This window comes from Silurus meridionalis, chromosome 25 (genome assembly GCF_014805685.1).
Source record: "Silurus meridionalis isolate SWU-2019-XX chromosome 25, ASM1480568v1, whole genome shotgun sequence".
Lineage (NCBI taxonomy): Eukaryota > Metazoa > Chordata > Actinopteri > Siluriformes > Siluridae > Silurus > Silurus meridionalis.
The window spans coordinates 4361069-4377907 of NC_060908.1; the positions used below are offsets into that span (position 1 = coordinate 4361069).

Genomic DNA, 16839 nt, shown 5'->3' on the forward strand with positions numbered 1-16839 from the left:
GCCAACACATACACTTTACATTTTTTATTTCACACTTTACATCTTCTTCTTCATCTTTTGGCTTCTCCAATTAGGGGTCGCTACAGAGGATCATCCATCTCCATACCCCCCTGTCCTCTACATCTGCCTCTTTCAACCCAACTACCTGCATGTCTTTCCTCACCTTCCTCTTTTCCCCCATTCCTGGTGGCTCCATCCTCAGCATTCTCCTACCGATATACCCCATGTCCCTTCTCTGCACATGTCCAAACCATCTCAATCTCGCCTCCCCCCCCTTGTCTCCAAAACGTCCTACATGCACGGTCCCTCTAATAAACTCATTTCTATTCCTGTCCATCCTCACCGTTCTAATTGCAATGGTTTAATTTCAATGGCAGTGAGACAATTCATTTCCTCAGCCAATGTAATAGAATTCAAAGTACAGCCACAAATCCTTTAATTATTGCAAAACATTCACATAATGATATAGGGAATTTCTATCCTGAAGTGGTTTGTTATTCAGAACGCGGATGCCTACAATTGCAAATTAAGATAAATGCGAGGGGGGGGGGGGAAACATCTCATTCCTGTTCCTCTAATAGGAGGATGGCTGTGTCCTTGCTGTTTTCTCCTTGTCTTTCAGCCCAATAGATTTTTTTCGTCTGTGGCGGCTTTGTCAGCTTTCCTGATTGAGAACATCCTACAGATCAATAACAAACTGAAGTGCTCAGTGCCATGATGAGCAACCACAAAAAAAGGTGCTCTTATCATGCTGTCTTGGAGAACAGGCGTGTTAAATAAGAGCTCTTTGCATTTCATAGATCGAGACTGAAAAAAATTATAGAAAACATTCTCAATAGAAAGAAATAAAAAGAAATCATGTCTTACAAAAAATGATCTTTTACAATTTTTTTTACTAATAACCATGTTTACTACTGCTGAAGTTCTGGAAGAGGAATGCTGTCACACACTGTTCACGCAATATCTTCTTCTTTGCATGATTGAGATTTAACCTGCATTTGTGGATGACATGAAAACTGTTTACAGACACTTTCTGGAGATGTTAATATCCCCATGCAGTGATTTCTATTTAAAAATCTATTTAATATTTTCATTTGTCCATTATGCACAGAGGTTTTTCCAGATTCCTGGGAACTTATTTATAGATATTTAACTGTTTTGCTATTTTATGTTGAGAAAAATTATTCTGAAATTGTTCCACAATTTGTAGACAGTCTTTAACAACTTGGTGAATCTCTGCCCATGTTTACTTCTGAGAGACTTCTGTTTACTTCTGGGTCTCAAAAATACACTATTTGTACTCAAACATCTTACTGACCTGTTGTCTAATAACCTTATTAGTTGCAAAATGTTTCTCCAGCTGATTAATTTACCACATTGTTTTTGTTGCTAATCCAGAATTTTTGGAGATATGTTGCAGCCAACACATTTAGAATTACCCTATTTTTTTCCATTAAATTGGTACATTTCTTAATTGTAACCATGTAATATGTTTACTATGTTCTATTGTTAAGTAAATATTTGTTTATGAGATTTGCAATTCATTGCATCCTGTTTTTAATCTATATTTTACACCGTGTCCCAACGTTTTTGTAATTGGGGTTGTATAAATCCAAGCTCACAAGTTTGTCTTCAATATTGTAACTGTGTATAAAACCATCTGTGAGTAAACCAATGGTGTCATTATTGTTTGTCGTTGAGTATGTATGCAGGTTTGTTTAATATTTACAGAAAGAGTCTCCAGTGACAGCTCTTTGAAAAAGTCTGAGGTAAAGTTGTCTTTTTTTGTCTTTTTGCTGGTTTTTGGTAACAAGCTGCTTTTTATTCCTGTCTTATTTACTGCAAGACACCGTGATGGAACAATGAGTGTAGCTGTTTTAACTTAACAGTCTGATAAGTAAGATGTTGATGCTTGTAAAACGGATTGAATTTATGAGATAGAAGAACCTAACTTGTTTTTAAGACATTCTGCAAAAGTATAAGTACTATATATCGAGAAATTTGTTTTCTATTCTTTAGGTCATTAATGAATAAATAAATAAATCTAATTGCTGGGAAATTGTTGAGGCGTGAAAAGAATTAAAAAAAAAAGATAGGGTTTGTAGTAGTAACTCTGTTGGTCAATAGTTTTTCTTTTTGCTCTTCTCCTGTCAGATTTTAGAGTTAGACTCTACAAAAACACAGGTAATAAAATAAACATGAAAGACACAAGATAAAATAGTATTTCTATAATTTAATTGTGAAGTTTATGATACAGATAAATAGCAGGTACTACACAAAATCAGAAGGTATAATCTGGATTTCTTCGCCGTCATCACCGGACTCCTCCACAGGAACTAGATTTCCCAGCAGGGTCGGTACACCCGTCCCACCATGCACCTCTTGGTGTCCCTTCTGATGATGGAGATGCTCGGGCTGAGGTCTTGGCTTCCATCTTTGTGTCCAGGACTCAGGATCCTCTCGGGCATGTTCCTTTCCAGAGCCTTCAGGGTTCTCAGGAGGTCGGCATCTGCCACCAAGATGATCTTAGAAACGCCTGGTCTGGAAGCCACTTCATTTTCGCCCAGTCCTTCTCCAGTTGAATCTTGCATGAAGTCTAGGTCTTGAACGTTGTCCAGTGGATGCGCCTCAGATTTTGCGTTGCCGTCACACAAGAAGGCGATGGCAGATAGCACAAAGAAGACGATCAGCTTCATTCTGAAGACGCTCTTCGCTTTGATTGTAGCTTGGTCTGATGCTTTCTGTTGGTTCCCCAACCAAATGCTCTGATTACGATAGCATTCGTGAGTCTTTATATACAGCCAAGGTGCCACGTAATCGCAGGATGACAGGATTCATGTTATCTTTAAGGGTCATAAACAAAAAGCTTTTTATAAAAGGCTGATGAGTCCACAGTGTTGAAGTGGCTTGTTTTGGTGGCACATTAATTAAGATTACCTGCAATGTCCCAATACAACCCATTGCCAAACAGTAGGGTGGCATTATAAGGGGGATATAATTCAGAAATCCCTGTTCATAGAGAAACAATACAGGGGATTATGGACCTGTTGTTGTTCCAAATAATTCTAAAAAAATAAAAGGTTATTTGCCATTTTCAAATAGACTGCCTAGAGAACAAAAAAAAACAAAAACATCTTGAAGCCTGAATGGAAAACCGATTTTGTCATGACCATTCATTAGGACATTTCACAGCTGTCAAGCTGGCTTTACATTACACGTGGTACATGTGGTAAATTACATTTACCACATATAATATTGAACCATCTGGACGGAGACTAAAATGGTGTTCTAACGGTTTAACTGTTCTAAATGTTTTTTAAGGCTATGGATATGAAAAAACTGCTCTTTGAGTTTTTTTTTTTTAAAACACAAATCATCTGCTGAAAAGATACGATTTTCTCGCCAGCCAGCCAGACAGATGCACTCTGGGTCAGACTCAAACCATTTACACATAAAAGCTAGCATACATTTATTGCTAGGAAAAAAAAATTGACTGGAGCTTTGTTTGTGATCACTGAGGTGTCCATAATAAGATATCAAAATGTAGCAGGCTGATTGTTCTACCTAAAAAATTACCCTGTAACACAAATTTGGTAAAAAAAAAAAGCAACATCGAGAGCAAACCTTCGGCTTTACTCTCCAATTAAGTCTCCAAGATTCTGCTTTCTTTAGTTTAATTAAATGCTTCACACAGCTGAACTTATGCACTCAAAAACTCCACTTGAGAAAGAAAATTGCAATACCATGAATGACTGGATAAAAAACTCTAAAATTAGCAGGAACAGAAGGGCTTTTCTTTTGATTATATACCAGCCACTTTAATTGCATCTGATTTTTTCTTGGAAAAGAAAAAAAATGGATAGTTTACATCAAGACTTCCTATTCGGGGAGCAGGATGTAAAGAATATTTGACATTTTTAACAGTCACTATTACTATTACTATTAGAACTGAAATATAAGCAATATTTAAAGTAGTAAAGTAAAGAATAGAAGGATGAATGAATGAACGGTAATATTGTTTATTTCACTGTAATGACAAAACGAAAAACCACATGCCAATTCTTCCTCACAAATGCCAGTTATATTTCCCCCCAAAACATGAAAGCTTTTTTCAGGTACTTCATTTTGCTTATAATTACAGGAATCAGGACGCTAGTGAAGGTGAATACGCTTCGCTGTGTTTGAGACGTCTCATTTCTTTCTTTCATGTTCACTCTTTCAGAAAAAAAAAACCCCAAGAAGGAAAGGAAACAGAATGACGTTGAGAGATTGTGCTGTCTGTCGACTGCGAGTGGAAAAACGAATCAGGACGACAAACATCTGTGAGCGAGCAGAACCAGCATGAGATGACAGAACCCTTACGGCGTATGAAAGCTTCACCTAAATTAAATATTAAAGAAGAGAACGAGGAAATTGAAATCTTTGAGCTTCTAATGCAGCTTTACAAAAAAACAACAACAACAACAACAACAATGTGTTCTGTGTTTTTAAAACTTCATATCATAGTGTTTTATTTACAGGAATATTTCGGCTATTTTATAGCAGAATCTGCTGAGCTGAAACAAACCACAGCTTTTTGTCAGTATCTGTCTGGGCAAGGATTCAACTCCCAACAATTCAGCTTCGAGACTTTAAATTAAAGTTGTACAAGCTTTACATCATGTCTCATAGCAAGAGAAGTTACAGACTTGGACTTTCCTGTCGAAAGGTAACCAATCACAGGCCAGGCTCATCAATAATGGAGGCCGTCTGGCTTTTACCTGAAGAACAGAAGCATACAGAAGAACTGGTGCAAGTTTTGCAAGAGACAGGAAAAACATCCCAGTAGATTTCCTTATAAAAGTACACAAAATTCTGTCTAACGGTAAGCTTGGTGGTCAAATATTTATTTGGTTTACTTTTTTCAGGTCTATGTCCCTTTTGCACAATACTGTAGCTGTCCATGAAACAGATTTTTGCACATTTTCTTTGCTTCTAGATCCATAGTCTCGGCGCTCACAGACCATCTGATTCATTTTGTTCACTTTTCTGGACAGAAGCCTCAGAATCTTAGCGGGTGCAATCTGATTGGCTGTCTACACTGGCATTATGTATGCCAGTTTTCAAAAAGAAAACACATTTGGAGATTTTGGAAAAAGTCCATGACATCCTGTCTTAAAATTTTTTGTTACAGAGAGGTTTGTTTAAGTTTCAGTGGTGAGTACACATGTTTGGCGGTTTGCAATGTGGGTCCAATCGTTTTTTTTTTGTTTTGTGAAAGTACACAGTACTCGTTCATGAGACTAGTTAATCCATGGAATGAGGGATTTTGAGGGTCCTTTTGGGTCTTGTTGTCTTTTGGCTTGAAATGTTTTGTACAAACAGAATTTGTTTCTCAGAATACCGATCGAAATCGGGGTTTTTAATAGAACGAACCACTTTTTTTTTGACATGTTAACTTTAACTTTCATGTTGGCCAGCTTGGCTTGAATTAATAGCGAAACTTTTCATATTGTTTGTCAGAAGATAGTTAAAATGTGTCTCGTTTGTGCTGATTCTACGGGCTTCCAACTAGTGCAACAGAAAAGTGTTTTCCTTCTTGTTGGGAGATTGAGATTTTGATGTTTTGATTAATTATTTGGGGATGTTTGTGCGCTGTATGTTGGCTAGCTTTATATGTCTTGCAGAAAGCTTGTGTTACTCTTCACCCATGTAATGTCCTGTGATATGGGAGAACTTGTTTGTGCTTGAGAATTGGCAGGTGATCAAATTTCTCTAGAAAATTTAACAAATGCTCTAAAAAGCTTAGCCTGATGCAAATGGGGGCTGTGTATTGTGTTTAGCCAATCGGGATTGGTGTCGTTCTGAAGTAAATGGAATGAGCGCATCATTCACTTCAATTTAATTCGTTTTTATTTGTATAGCGCAATGAACATTGTCTCAAAGCAGCTTTACACAGATAATGTGGTGATTAAAAGTAAATATGTTCTTTGCAAGTATGTTTGTCCCTGATGAGCAACTGTGGCAAGGAAAAACTCCCCAAGATGGCATAAGGAAGAAACCTTGAGAGGAACCAGACTCAAGAGGGAACCACATCCTCATCTGGGTTGCACCGAATGTCCATTTGAAGCAGATATACAATGTTGCGGGGTACAGTGATGATGATCAGAAGCAAACTGTATTCCTGAGTCAGTGTAGCAGACTGTTGACATTAACTACAGTCCAATCCATCCTCAAAGCTCCCGTTCTTACTCCGGAATTTCATGGAACCACCCAAGGTGTTGATAAGAAACCGTCCCAAGCTGCACAGAGTGGCCTCCAGTCGAAGAGAACACTATCCAGAGGCAGGCCTGGACAAAGTGGGAAGATCTACGGAGGGGAGAGGGGCAGGAACAGTGGTCACTGGAGCCTCAGGAGCATGTTTAACTCGACAGAGAGAGAGAGAGAGAGAGAGAGAGAGAGAGAGAGAGAGAGAGAGAGAGAGAGAGAGAGAAGAGGGTGACAGGAAGAGAAGGATATCATCACCATGATGCTTGGGCTTGATGATGACCCTCCACATGATGTTTGCATGGCATACACTGCAGAAACAAAAAAAATGAAAATGTAAATAGAAACAGAATGCAATGATTTGATGACCCAATCATCGATCAATTAAACGAATTACTTGCAAAATGTTTCTCCAACTGATTAATCTTAGAATTTTTTCCAGACTTTTGTTGCCCCGTTTAAATTTTTTGAGACTTTTACAGCCATCAAATTCAAAATGGCCTTATTTTTCCCTTAAAATGGTCAACAATTTAAACATTTAAAATGTGTTTTATGATCTATTGTGAATAAAATATGGGTTTATGATATTTGCAAATCATTGCATTTTGCTTTGAATTTTATACAGTGTTTTAACTATTGGAACTGGGGTTGCAGTATATACTTGATTGTTGAGTTGAACGTTCAGGTGAACATTATAGAGATGCTCACTTGAGATGATTTTCAATTTCTTATCTGGACTAAAGCACTAAATGCATCATGAGTGTGAGGGATATAAAATCCAGCATGAAAGTTTCCACTGCAAGTGGGGAGTAGCATGTCGTTTCAGGACTTAAGAACTCCGTAACAAGTTAAAAATGTATTGTCTGGACAATCGATTGCAAAACTATTATACTGTGTGACAGATTTTCATCAGTAAAATATAGCACGTGTGCCAACGATGTGACCTCAAGCTCCACCTTATTTATTTTCCACAGCGTTTTATATTCATCATTATCAATTGTGACATCACTCAACACTGTTTCCAGTTCCATCGACCAAGTTTATTCATTCAAAGTTTTATGTACTTGGGTTGGAAGATATGGACTGGCTTAAGCAAAGACCTCCTTGTATGTCCAGTCCTGCTTTAGTTACTGTTGTCACAACAGTTTAGTGTGTTTAGAAGTGTGTGTGTATATGTGTGTGTGTGTGGGGCTCCTGCATGACTGTTGGTCAGGTGTCTGCAGCCAGCATTTGAAGGTGGAGGACAGCTGTTAGCCATATGCTCATAACGGAGCTGTTTCTACAACCATAAACCGGGAATGGGACGGTAAAGGAATCTGAACCATGCTCGCTTTGTCCTGCACCCCGAGACTGTGTGGCTAGACGAAAGCAAAACACGTTTTTCTGCTGAACATATTATATGTTTATGAAAGCGACCTTATCATTCGCCCATTTCTATTCCAGTTCATTGAAAGCCTGCAACCAATTATCTTTTTTTTTTTTTTTTATAAATAACCGAAAATGTCTATATCTTTTCATGGACAATAAGAACAGTGAAAAGCATACTGATTATAATTGAACTAATCAAGCATGATTAAAACTTCACTAAAGAAATGTGATTAAAATAATAATAATAATAAGTGATCATAATCAGGTGTATTATTAAGTGTCGCCTTTTTTATTCTGTAACTTTCTCTTTTAGGTAGGAAGGTTGGGTAATGAAGAAGTCTCATTAAAGCTACAGAAAGCAGCCTTGCAAAAAGGAGGCTTCAACTAAAATGTCTTTTCATGCTGATAGCAATCATTAAATTGAATGCTTGCAAAAAAAAAAAGAAACTTCTTCCAGGGTCTGCAATCAAGGGCTAAATAGTTCAAATCATTCCAGTTGTAATGACATTTCATAATACCCCTCATGTCTTTTTGGTGGCTTGTCTGCCCATATAAGGGCAACTAGTAAAGCGAGGGTAACGGTGGAGATGTTGATATATGTTTTGGAAATGTCAGAGAAAGCAGAACAGAATATACATTAGCAAGTGAAAACTACAGGAATTTACATTATCAATTGTTAAAAAAACGTATTTGAAAGTATGAAATGAATGAATGCATTAATATTCTTAGTTCATTAGATCATCTTTAGGTTGTACAAACAGATATAAAGAGAAGGTGCACCTTTTTTTTCTTCTGTTCACAGAGCATCTGGTGAAAAGTAGAGCTATACCTTGGGACCGGAATCCCATAAGTCATGTAAGATCCTTACTTCTCAGATAGGACACTTAAATAAATTTGCAGAGACACTTAGGAACTGTCGGGTTGTCAGGCGAAAGAATGTGCCGGAAAACAAAGTGAAATTCACAATGTTTTTAATGAAGAATAACAGGGTAAAGCAGAAAATGGCAAACCGCAGTGAAACTCCAGGTTAACTAAACCTGGTGAAAGCTGTGATCAGACTGATGCGAACAAAACATACAGAGTCCCGTAAACAGAGATAAACCAAACTGAGTAGCTTGGGTAGTCCGACAGTGTTCCTTAGCCTAAACTGTAGCACGGACAAAAAGCTGGTGGAGGAACAGGGGTTATGTAGCATGGGAACTGATGATGGCCAGGTGTAGCTGATTAGTAAGTGGGAGAGCTGCTTGGAGTGATAGGTGAAGGTGTGGCTGGTGGATCCCTTACAAGGGTCAAGGTCTCTGTGGAATAAATTAGGTAGTTTGTGTTTTAGGAAACGGGAAATAGTTCAATACACTTGAAAACATCACAGGAAGGAAAGAAAACATATATAAATTGCGTGAACAGGATTAAAGGAAGAGTGCACGAGGTAGCCGTGGTTGAGGAACTGTCAAATCTATAATTCTGACAGTTCTGTATGTGCTGGTATTGGAAATATTTGATTCCAAATGTAATAAATAAACAAAAGCGTCCACTCTCTACGCCACGTCTATTTCTGGTTTTTCATTCAAATAATGATACGGATATGGAGACAAATATGTGGAGTGTCATGGTGTAATTGTGTTCACATGCATGCTGTCAGATAGAGATGGATTTTGGAAAGAGTTCTAAATTTAAACCAAAAGTACAGATACAAAAAAAATTAAAAACTCCCAAAGATTATATATATTTGGTTTGATGTACACAACCCAATTTTGTATAAAAAGCAACATGCTGGATAATTATAATAAGTTCCCATTAAAAGAGAAGGCCTCTTTACCTGCTTAGTGTCAGCTAAAGGTGTTTGTGTGTTACAGTGAACCGCCCCATACAGCCCTTGCCACTCTTCTTTTAGGTGAAAAAGAAAAATGCTTTAACGCCATCGACTCCACTTTCCAAAACATGCAGACCAGCTGACTACGCCCCCGGCTGCCAAGGAAAACACACAGCCTGGGATTGGGGGCTCAGCGGCCTCGTCTGGAGAGGAGACACTGGCTCTCACATAACCCGAGCCTCTGCTCGTGCTGCGGCAGCAAACCTTGCTAAAACAACATACAGAGGCAGGCCACTTGGTTTAAGCTGTCCAGCTAGATAAATACAGCAAGCCCCCCATCTTCCCCTGATGAATAGCACTTATTAACCGGCACAAATTGGATTATGCTTTTAAGAAATTAAAGTGGCTCCTACATGACTCAAATCTGTCCTCTTCCACTTCTTGATACTCCATGGCATGACATATTTTATATAAGGAGTATATTTACACTCTCTCTAATTCTGTATGAAAACTGATTAGCTTCAGGGTTGGACACGAGCTCAGTTGAAGATAATGTAGAATGATGTGAATGATGACCCTAGATGATGTGATACTGCCATATAACTTTGCTTCAGAATCCTGTACAATAAACTATCTAGCTTGCAAAGCTAATATTAGGAACTTTTGAAGGTTTACAGTACATTTGTTTTTATTTTGTGGGATTTTTGACAATCAATATTTTTGTATTTGCTTTAGGTAGACAACTTAAATATCTGTATGTGGCGTCGTAAGGGATTAATACCCGAAAACTGTACATTTTATTTGCTAAAAGCAAGCACAGTTTCTATTTTTTTCTCATTGAACAACATTACAGATTGAAACTTGACATCCGTGTGTGTGTGTGTGTGTGTGTGTGAGAAAGAGAGATTCCAGAGTCAGATACTGAGATAAACTTAGTTTTACCTGTGACAGATTCAAGCTACAATAAAAAGATTTAGCTAGCTAGATAGCTATAACATTGGCAGGAGGAAAATTGAAAAATAAATAAATTAATCTGATCAATTTGAGAAATGTTTTTAAGGTTTCAAGTGCATCCTTCTGTGAAGCTAATCATGTGGGTCAAGCGGGTTTGTTATGCTAATGTCACAAAAGAGTGTAGAGGTTTCTTAGTTTTAGAATCCATACGCTTTAATGTCAATTTTTTCGTACAGGATTTTAAACTCCAGGTGTGTGGACTACATTTCGAGAAACATTTATTTATGCATTTATTCAAGACTGTCAGTGGCAAAGTCTAAAAAAGCCTAAAAAAGGGCAGTCAGTTCCACCTAGTTTCTCTATATTCAGCAGGACCAAATAAACAGTTAAACATTTGGGGTGTTTTGGAGTCATACATACCTCACAGGCCACAGAAAAGAGTAGGCAAGTGATGAACTGGGAGAGCAAAAATACCTCGGAGCCTCAGACTCCTCTCTCCAGGAAGCGAAAGGAAAATTAATTGAGGGGGCAAAAAACAAACAACAAAAAAAACAGATCCCCCTTCCAAATGTCTGCAACCACATGTAGAATACAGAGTAAACATGGAGAGGGGAAATGTTATTTTAAGCCCCTGGACTACAGATACGGTACATATATAGAGTTAATACAGTTAATGATATGCATGTAGGGTTTGTACTGAATGTGAATCAATCTGCATTTCTATGCACTGGTTTAAAAAAAGGTAATTAGCCTTAAAGGTAAAGAACGAGGCTAAATTTCAGTTTAGCGATGCTTAGGTGGCAAACATTTCTGTTTTTCTGCATCATAGAAAAAAAGGTACTCTTTAGGGGGAAAAGCCTGTGTTTAAGACACATCTTGGGTCGTTGCTATCTGCCTTATTTGCTAATCAAGTGTCCAGTAAATTCTAGTCATGATATAATAAAGCTTATTGAAAAGCTTTCAACCAAACTGGTACTTTTGTTAGTTCATTGAATTTTCCTCAAAAATGTTTCTGAAAAAAAAAAAGCACTACGGATGGGCAGAAAGTATTGTATCATATCGGTTGAAAGTATCCTACTGTAAAGGGGAAGGAACGTAGGGACATTATGCGACTGTACGAATGAGGTTTGTGTACGGATTATATTTTGTTGATTAAAAATTAGTTTGAGTAATAATGTTTACAAAAATCATTAATATGTTTTTAAATAAATGCAATGAAAGAGAAGTCTTGTCCATTAGAGTATTGTTAAATAATGATAAAATACTTATAATGGTATCGATATGGACGATACTGGTCTTGAAAATACTTATTGGACTTATTGGGTCAGATCAGTACTGGATCGAAAATAAAATAAATAGTACACATTATATCTATTTTGTACTTAATTTTTTTTTATTATTATCAAAAAATGTGCTGTGCTGTTGAATCAAAAGATTTCTATAGTAACAACTGATTCACAAAGACTTCTGTATGTTTGACACTCCACATATTTATATAATAGTTAATAATATTATATTAAATAGAAAAAACAACAACAACGAAATGTTCTGTTGTAAATATGGCAAGAACAAACAGTTTTCCACCATGGTCATGTCTTTGGGACAAAGGATTTTTCTGCACTTTCTGGTTTCAGGGTAAAGCTGAACTATACTTTTTTTTATGCACCACTACAATTTATTTTATTTTTTATATAACACATGCTGGAGGTTGTTCTGCCAAAAAAAACATTGATAGCTGAAAGATTCAGGACTGTGATACAGGTACTTGCTGTTACAATTCAATAAAAAAAACTCATAGCTTCATTAAAATGAGTATGACTGTGGATGCTGTTTAGATGGATTTTAGCAAAAAGGAGTGCAAAAAGAATAAAATAGTCCTGCTTTTTTTCCTCTTTTAACATTACAGATATATTTATTAAAAAACAAATAGTTGGTTGTCTGAACCTAAAGTTCAATTATTAATAAAGATAATAAAGGAAATACCGTGACACAGGGTTCATTTCAAATCAGATAGATTAAAATGCTAATTGGTGCGGTTCAGGGAGCAGTGTTGAGTTAATAGGATGGAGAGTCATGCTGTTAAGTCGTGTAATGTACAAGGCTTGTCCGTTTTTGAGTAATAGAGGAGAAGGAAGGAGAGACAGCAAGGCTTCATGTGTCTCCTGCTGGCTAAAGGTCACCTAAGACCCTGCTGTTGTTCTGCTGTTTTCTTTTTTTATTCCTGATAAACAGAACACAGTGATAGAGATTGATAGAGAGAGAGAGAGAGAGAGAGAGAGAGAGAGAGAGTAGATTTAAGAAAAAAAAAGGTATTGTGCAAGAATAGACAGGTTTTAAATCTTCATTATTATTATTATTATTATTATTATTATTATTATTATTATTCCTATTAAGCATTTAAACTACTTTGTGATTCAGTGCATCATTAAAACAATACATCAATAAAATAATTTAGATTTAAATCAGAGCTTATATAAGGATTGCACACTACAATGTAGGAATAATACAGACCTTGGCATTGTATGAAAATAATGGATGAAAAGGCTCTGTACAGCATGTCCCCCTATGCAAAGTGCGGTCACCCTGAAGGTGAGTATTTCTCAGCACATCCCGAAATGTTTATCTGCTATTTTTTTTTTTTTTTTTTTGAAGAAAAATGACGATTTTCATTCACATATGGCATTCGACACACACACTCGAATCCAGACAGACTTACAGAAGTGCTTTGAATTCTCTATCAATAGCTACATTCTGATACTGTCACAGACTAATCTAGAATCCCATCAGTCTAAAACTTGGGAGGGAATAAAGTTAGAAAAGCAATTTGTTTTGAGAGAGAAGAGCTCATTTAAGTACTGCTGAAAGAGATCATTTAAAGCCTGCTAGTGACTCGGCTGTTCGTGGACATCAAGAGGAAGTTCATTCCACCGTCTGAGTGCCAGGACAGAGAAGAGACTTCAAGCATGCCTTCCTGGTACTCTGAGAAATAGACCAGTCGAGCAGTGGTTTAGGATCGGCGGCAGTGTGGTGCAGTGTGGTGTGTGATAATTGCTTTGAGGTAAGTGGGTGCTGGTCCATTTTTGGCTTTGCAGGCAAGCATCAGTGTGTTAAATTTGATCTGGAATATGGGCAAAAGCATGCATCTTTGCACTTTACCGTGGTGGAAAACTTCAAATTATATGCATGGATAAATGAACTTGACAATGTGTTTGTAAAAAATATATTTCAAGAAAAATGTATAGTTACTAGTTCTTGATGAAAATACGCACGCAACAATTAGAGCATTTTCAAGATCTCTTCATGAAGCATTACATGAAATTCAGCAGTAGATTTATTTATGTTTCTGTGTGTTTGTGTGCACACAGCAGCTTTTATTCGGTTCACGATTATTTATAGCTACATGACAAGATACTGATAGAAATGAATACAAATGGCTAATTCCGTCACATTGGCAGTCAGTCTGGTACATCTGTGAAACGTAACTCTGGCTCGCTTCGAGAGCATGTCAAGAATTTTAACCACATTCATTACACACTCATGGGAGCCTGCTTTAGAAACACACATGCTGGATTGCCTGGCGAAAGATACATGCACGAGATTCAAGACAAACAAGTTTCCCAACACAGGCACAAAAAGTCCAAATATCCACTCTAACCGGGCCCATGGGAGAGATTTTTCCTGTATGGAGTGTGCACAAGCGCCGATTACATATTCCATTTTCATGTCTTCAATAGGTTGAGGGTTTTGGAATGTGCTAATGCTGCAGGTTACGTGTTGTACATGAATAATGAAGTATTGGTGAAAATGCACAGGGGAAATTCAGGGAGGATTTCCTCAAGCTGTTCTCAGTCTGTTAAATGGGTACTTAATACACATTCTGGTAAAAACGTCCCTGTGCCGTTAATGGACGTCTGATTTTTTTTGTGGAAATATCGGTTCTGGTAACTCATGAATGTTATGAAGAAATCAAGGATTTTTTTATTTATTATTATAATAAAATAATTTGTATCACAAATGTATTTGTTGTATTGATTTCTACCAAAATAAAAGGCTTTATCGTATTATAAGCATAATTATTTTGGATTTATTTCAAACTCAAGATCGAAGATTATTCATTTATTTTAGTTTAAGATGAAATATGAATGCAGAAATTATTGGCTATATTAAGAAAGGTATTTTGCCATGTCCTTTCAATTTGAAAGGGATAAAATATATGTATGATTTCCTGAATGCAGATAATCTGGAAACAGTATTTGATTCTAAATATAAAAAGAAACTGGTTTTGTTTTTAAAACACTGTGGTTTCATGTTCCTTCTTGAATGCTTGCTAAGTTTATATAATGTGGTGGTTGCTATAGTGGATGTAAACCAGTGAAATAAGCATTCAACCAAATACTGTATGTTTGGTTTTGTGATTGTCTTGTGTCTGTTGACAGTGTTGCAGTTGGATGGCTTTTGTATGGTTTCTTTCTATGGACACAATAACAACTTTTAACTAATGCTCCTTAACAATATAAGGACATACGAGGACATTTAAAACGTTACTGGGATTTTATAATATTATGTGATTAAACCCTCAACAGGAAGTGATGTCACAGATGAAGACAGAGCTGACCTTGTGCTAGGATGTTTCAAGGTGTCATAAGATGTAGAAATGTGCAGCTGAGTGTCTACACTCTATGGACAACTCATGGTGTTCATGGTGCCCTGTGATGAACTGGCTCCCAGAATGTATTCCTGCTTGATGCCCAGTATTCCAGGACATGTATGTAACCAATAAAGTTTGAATTTGGATCCAATCTGGAGTGTCCAGTGGTGTTTCCACGAACCCCCTGACACCACCTCAGCACCTATTATGTTCTCCAGTTCGTTAGCTCATAAATGTTGCTTTCTGACACGACATTATGCACTTTGTTGCTGCCCATCTGTTCATTTGCACATTTTTCTCTATTCACCGTTGACCCTGATGCTTTACAAGCTGTTTTCATCCATGCGAATGCCGACGTCTGGGACCTTTTACGGTTTTCACACCATTATTGTGTTTTAACAAAACTTTAGTGCCAGGTATCCTGCTGTGGTAAATAAATGTTACTTAAAAGCATTGGTGTTCAGCTTTGTGGGATTTTTTCCTATTTTTTCATGAGTATGCAATAAAGAGTCATGATACAATCATTATGAATCAGTCCAGTGCTATTTCTGTTTATTCATAACACCTATATGCCTGCTCTTTGGATTGTTTACTGTCATAATGGTTTTGTCCTTGTTCTTTTTATGTCCTTCCCTTATCTTAGCGTTGAGAATATATATCGCACCTCAGGTGTTTTTCTGCATGTACACATCAGTATGAAAAGTGACTGTTTTAGGTTTATGTAGAGACTATTTAGAGCACTCAGGATGTCTGTGCATGCTGCAAATTAAATGCCAGAAAACCTTACAACAGATACACACATTTAGTGTTAATTTTATACTAAAAATGCTATATATCAAATTTGGAGTGTGTAGTTTGTGTGAAATTTCGAAGTGTAACTAATGAACTTGCAACTTAATACAACTGAATAATGAATGTATGCAATAGCTAAAATAAGTTTCTAAGTAGAAAAGGGGAAAAATTAGGCATTGGGTTTAAAAGATGAAGAATTCAATACATGCGATTTACTTTTTGGGATCAAACCATTAGTAAATATTCAAATAAAACTAAGTGTCAGGTCATGGTGCCTGAAGACTATCTCTACACCTTCACCTTTTTCTCACACACACTTTCTTTCACAACCCAGTAAATCTACTTCATCCTCATCACTCTCACGTTGACCCCCAGAGTGAAGTGGCATATGGCTTCTCACCGGCACTTTGGGAAATCACCTTCACAATCCATCATGCAGGAACTGTTAAGAAGCAAAGGTTCAATTTTTGTCCTGGTCCCCTGACAGCTCGAGGGGAGAGGTAGTTCTGTGCTCTGTTCCCTGTTCCCAATCATCATAAAGTTCCACAGGGAGAAACTGACAGAGCGCTCTCTTTGTATCCTCTCTTTGGTTATACTGGGAAATGATCCCGCAAGTTCTTTTAAGCAAATAAAAAAAGTTTGGTTATGGCACACAAACAATTGCGACATAGATGAAGGGAAATGATTATGGATGTGCTGACAAGACTAAATGTTTCAGAAAGAAATGTTAGATTACAACCCGAACACTGCTTACGCAATAAGAGACATTTTACCTCAGAACTGTTGAATTTTAAATTTTGATTAGTCAGAAGGTATTTCTAAAGCAGCGGCTTGAACTGTAGGTCCAGCTGTGGTTTAAGGTGTTTTAATACGTTGTTGTTTCTATAGTAACAACTCTTTCACATTGACCCATAATAATAAATACAAAAGAAATTAAGTTTTATAGAAAAGAAAAAGATAAAATCATTCATATTGTTGATTTTTTTTTTGTTTTGTTTTTGTAAGGAGATATTTATGTAAC

General features: G+C 36.9%; 1 protein-coding gene across 1 annotated transcript; it reads right to left on the minus strand.

Moving 5' to 3' along the window:
* Positions 1–2336: 2336 nt before the first annotated feature.
* pmchl (pro-melanin-concentrating hormone, like) lies at positions 2337–2696 on the minus strand. The gene has a single exon (XM_046839836.1). It carries the CDS (start codon positions 2694–2696, stop codon positions 2337–2339), a length of 360 nt encoding a protein of 119 aa, XP_046695792.1.
* Positions 2697–16839: the final 14143 nt, after the last annotated feature.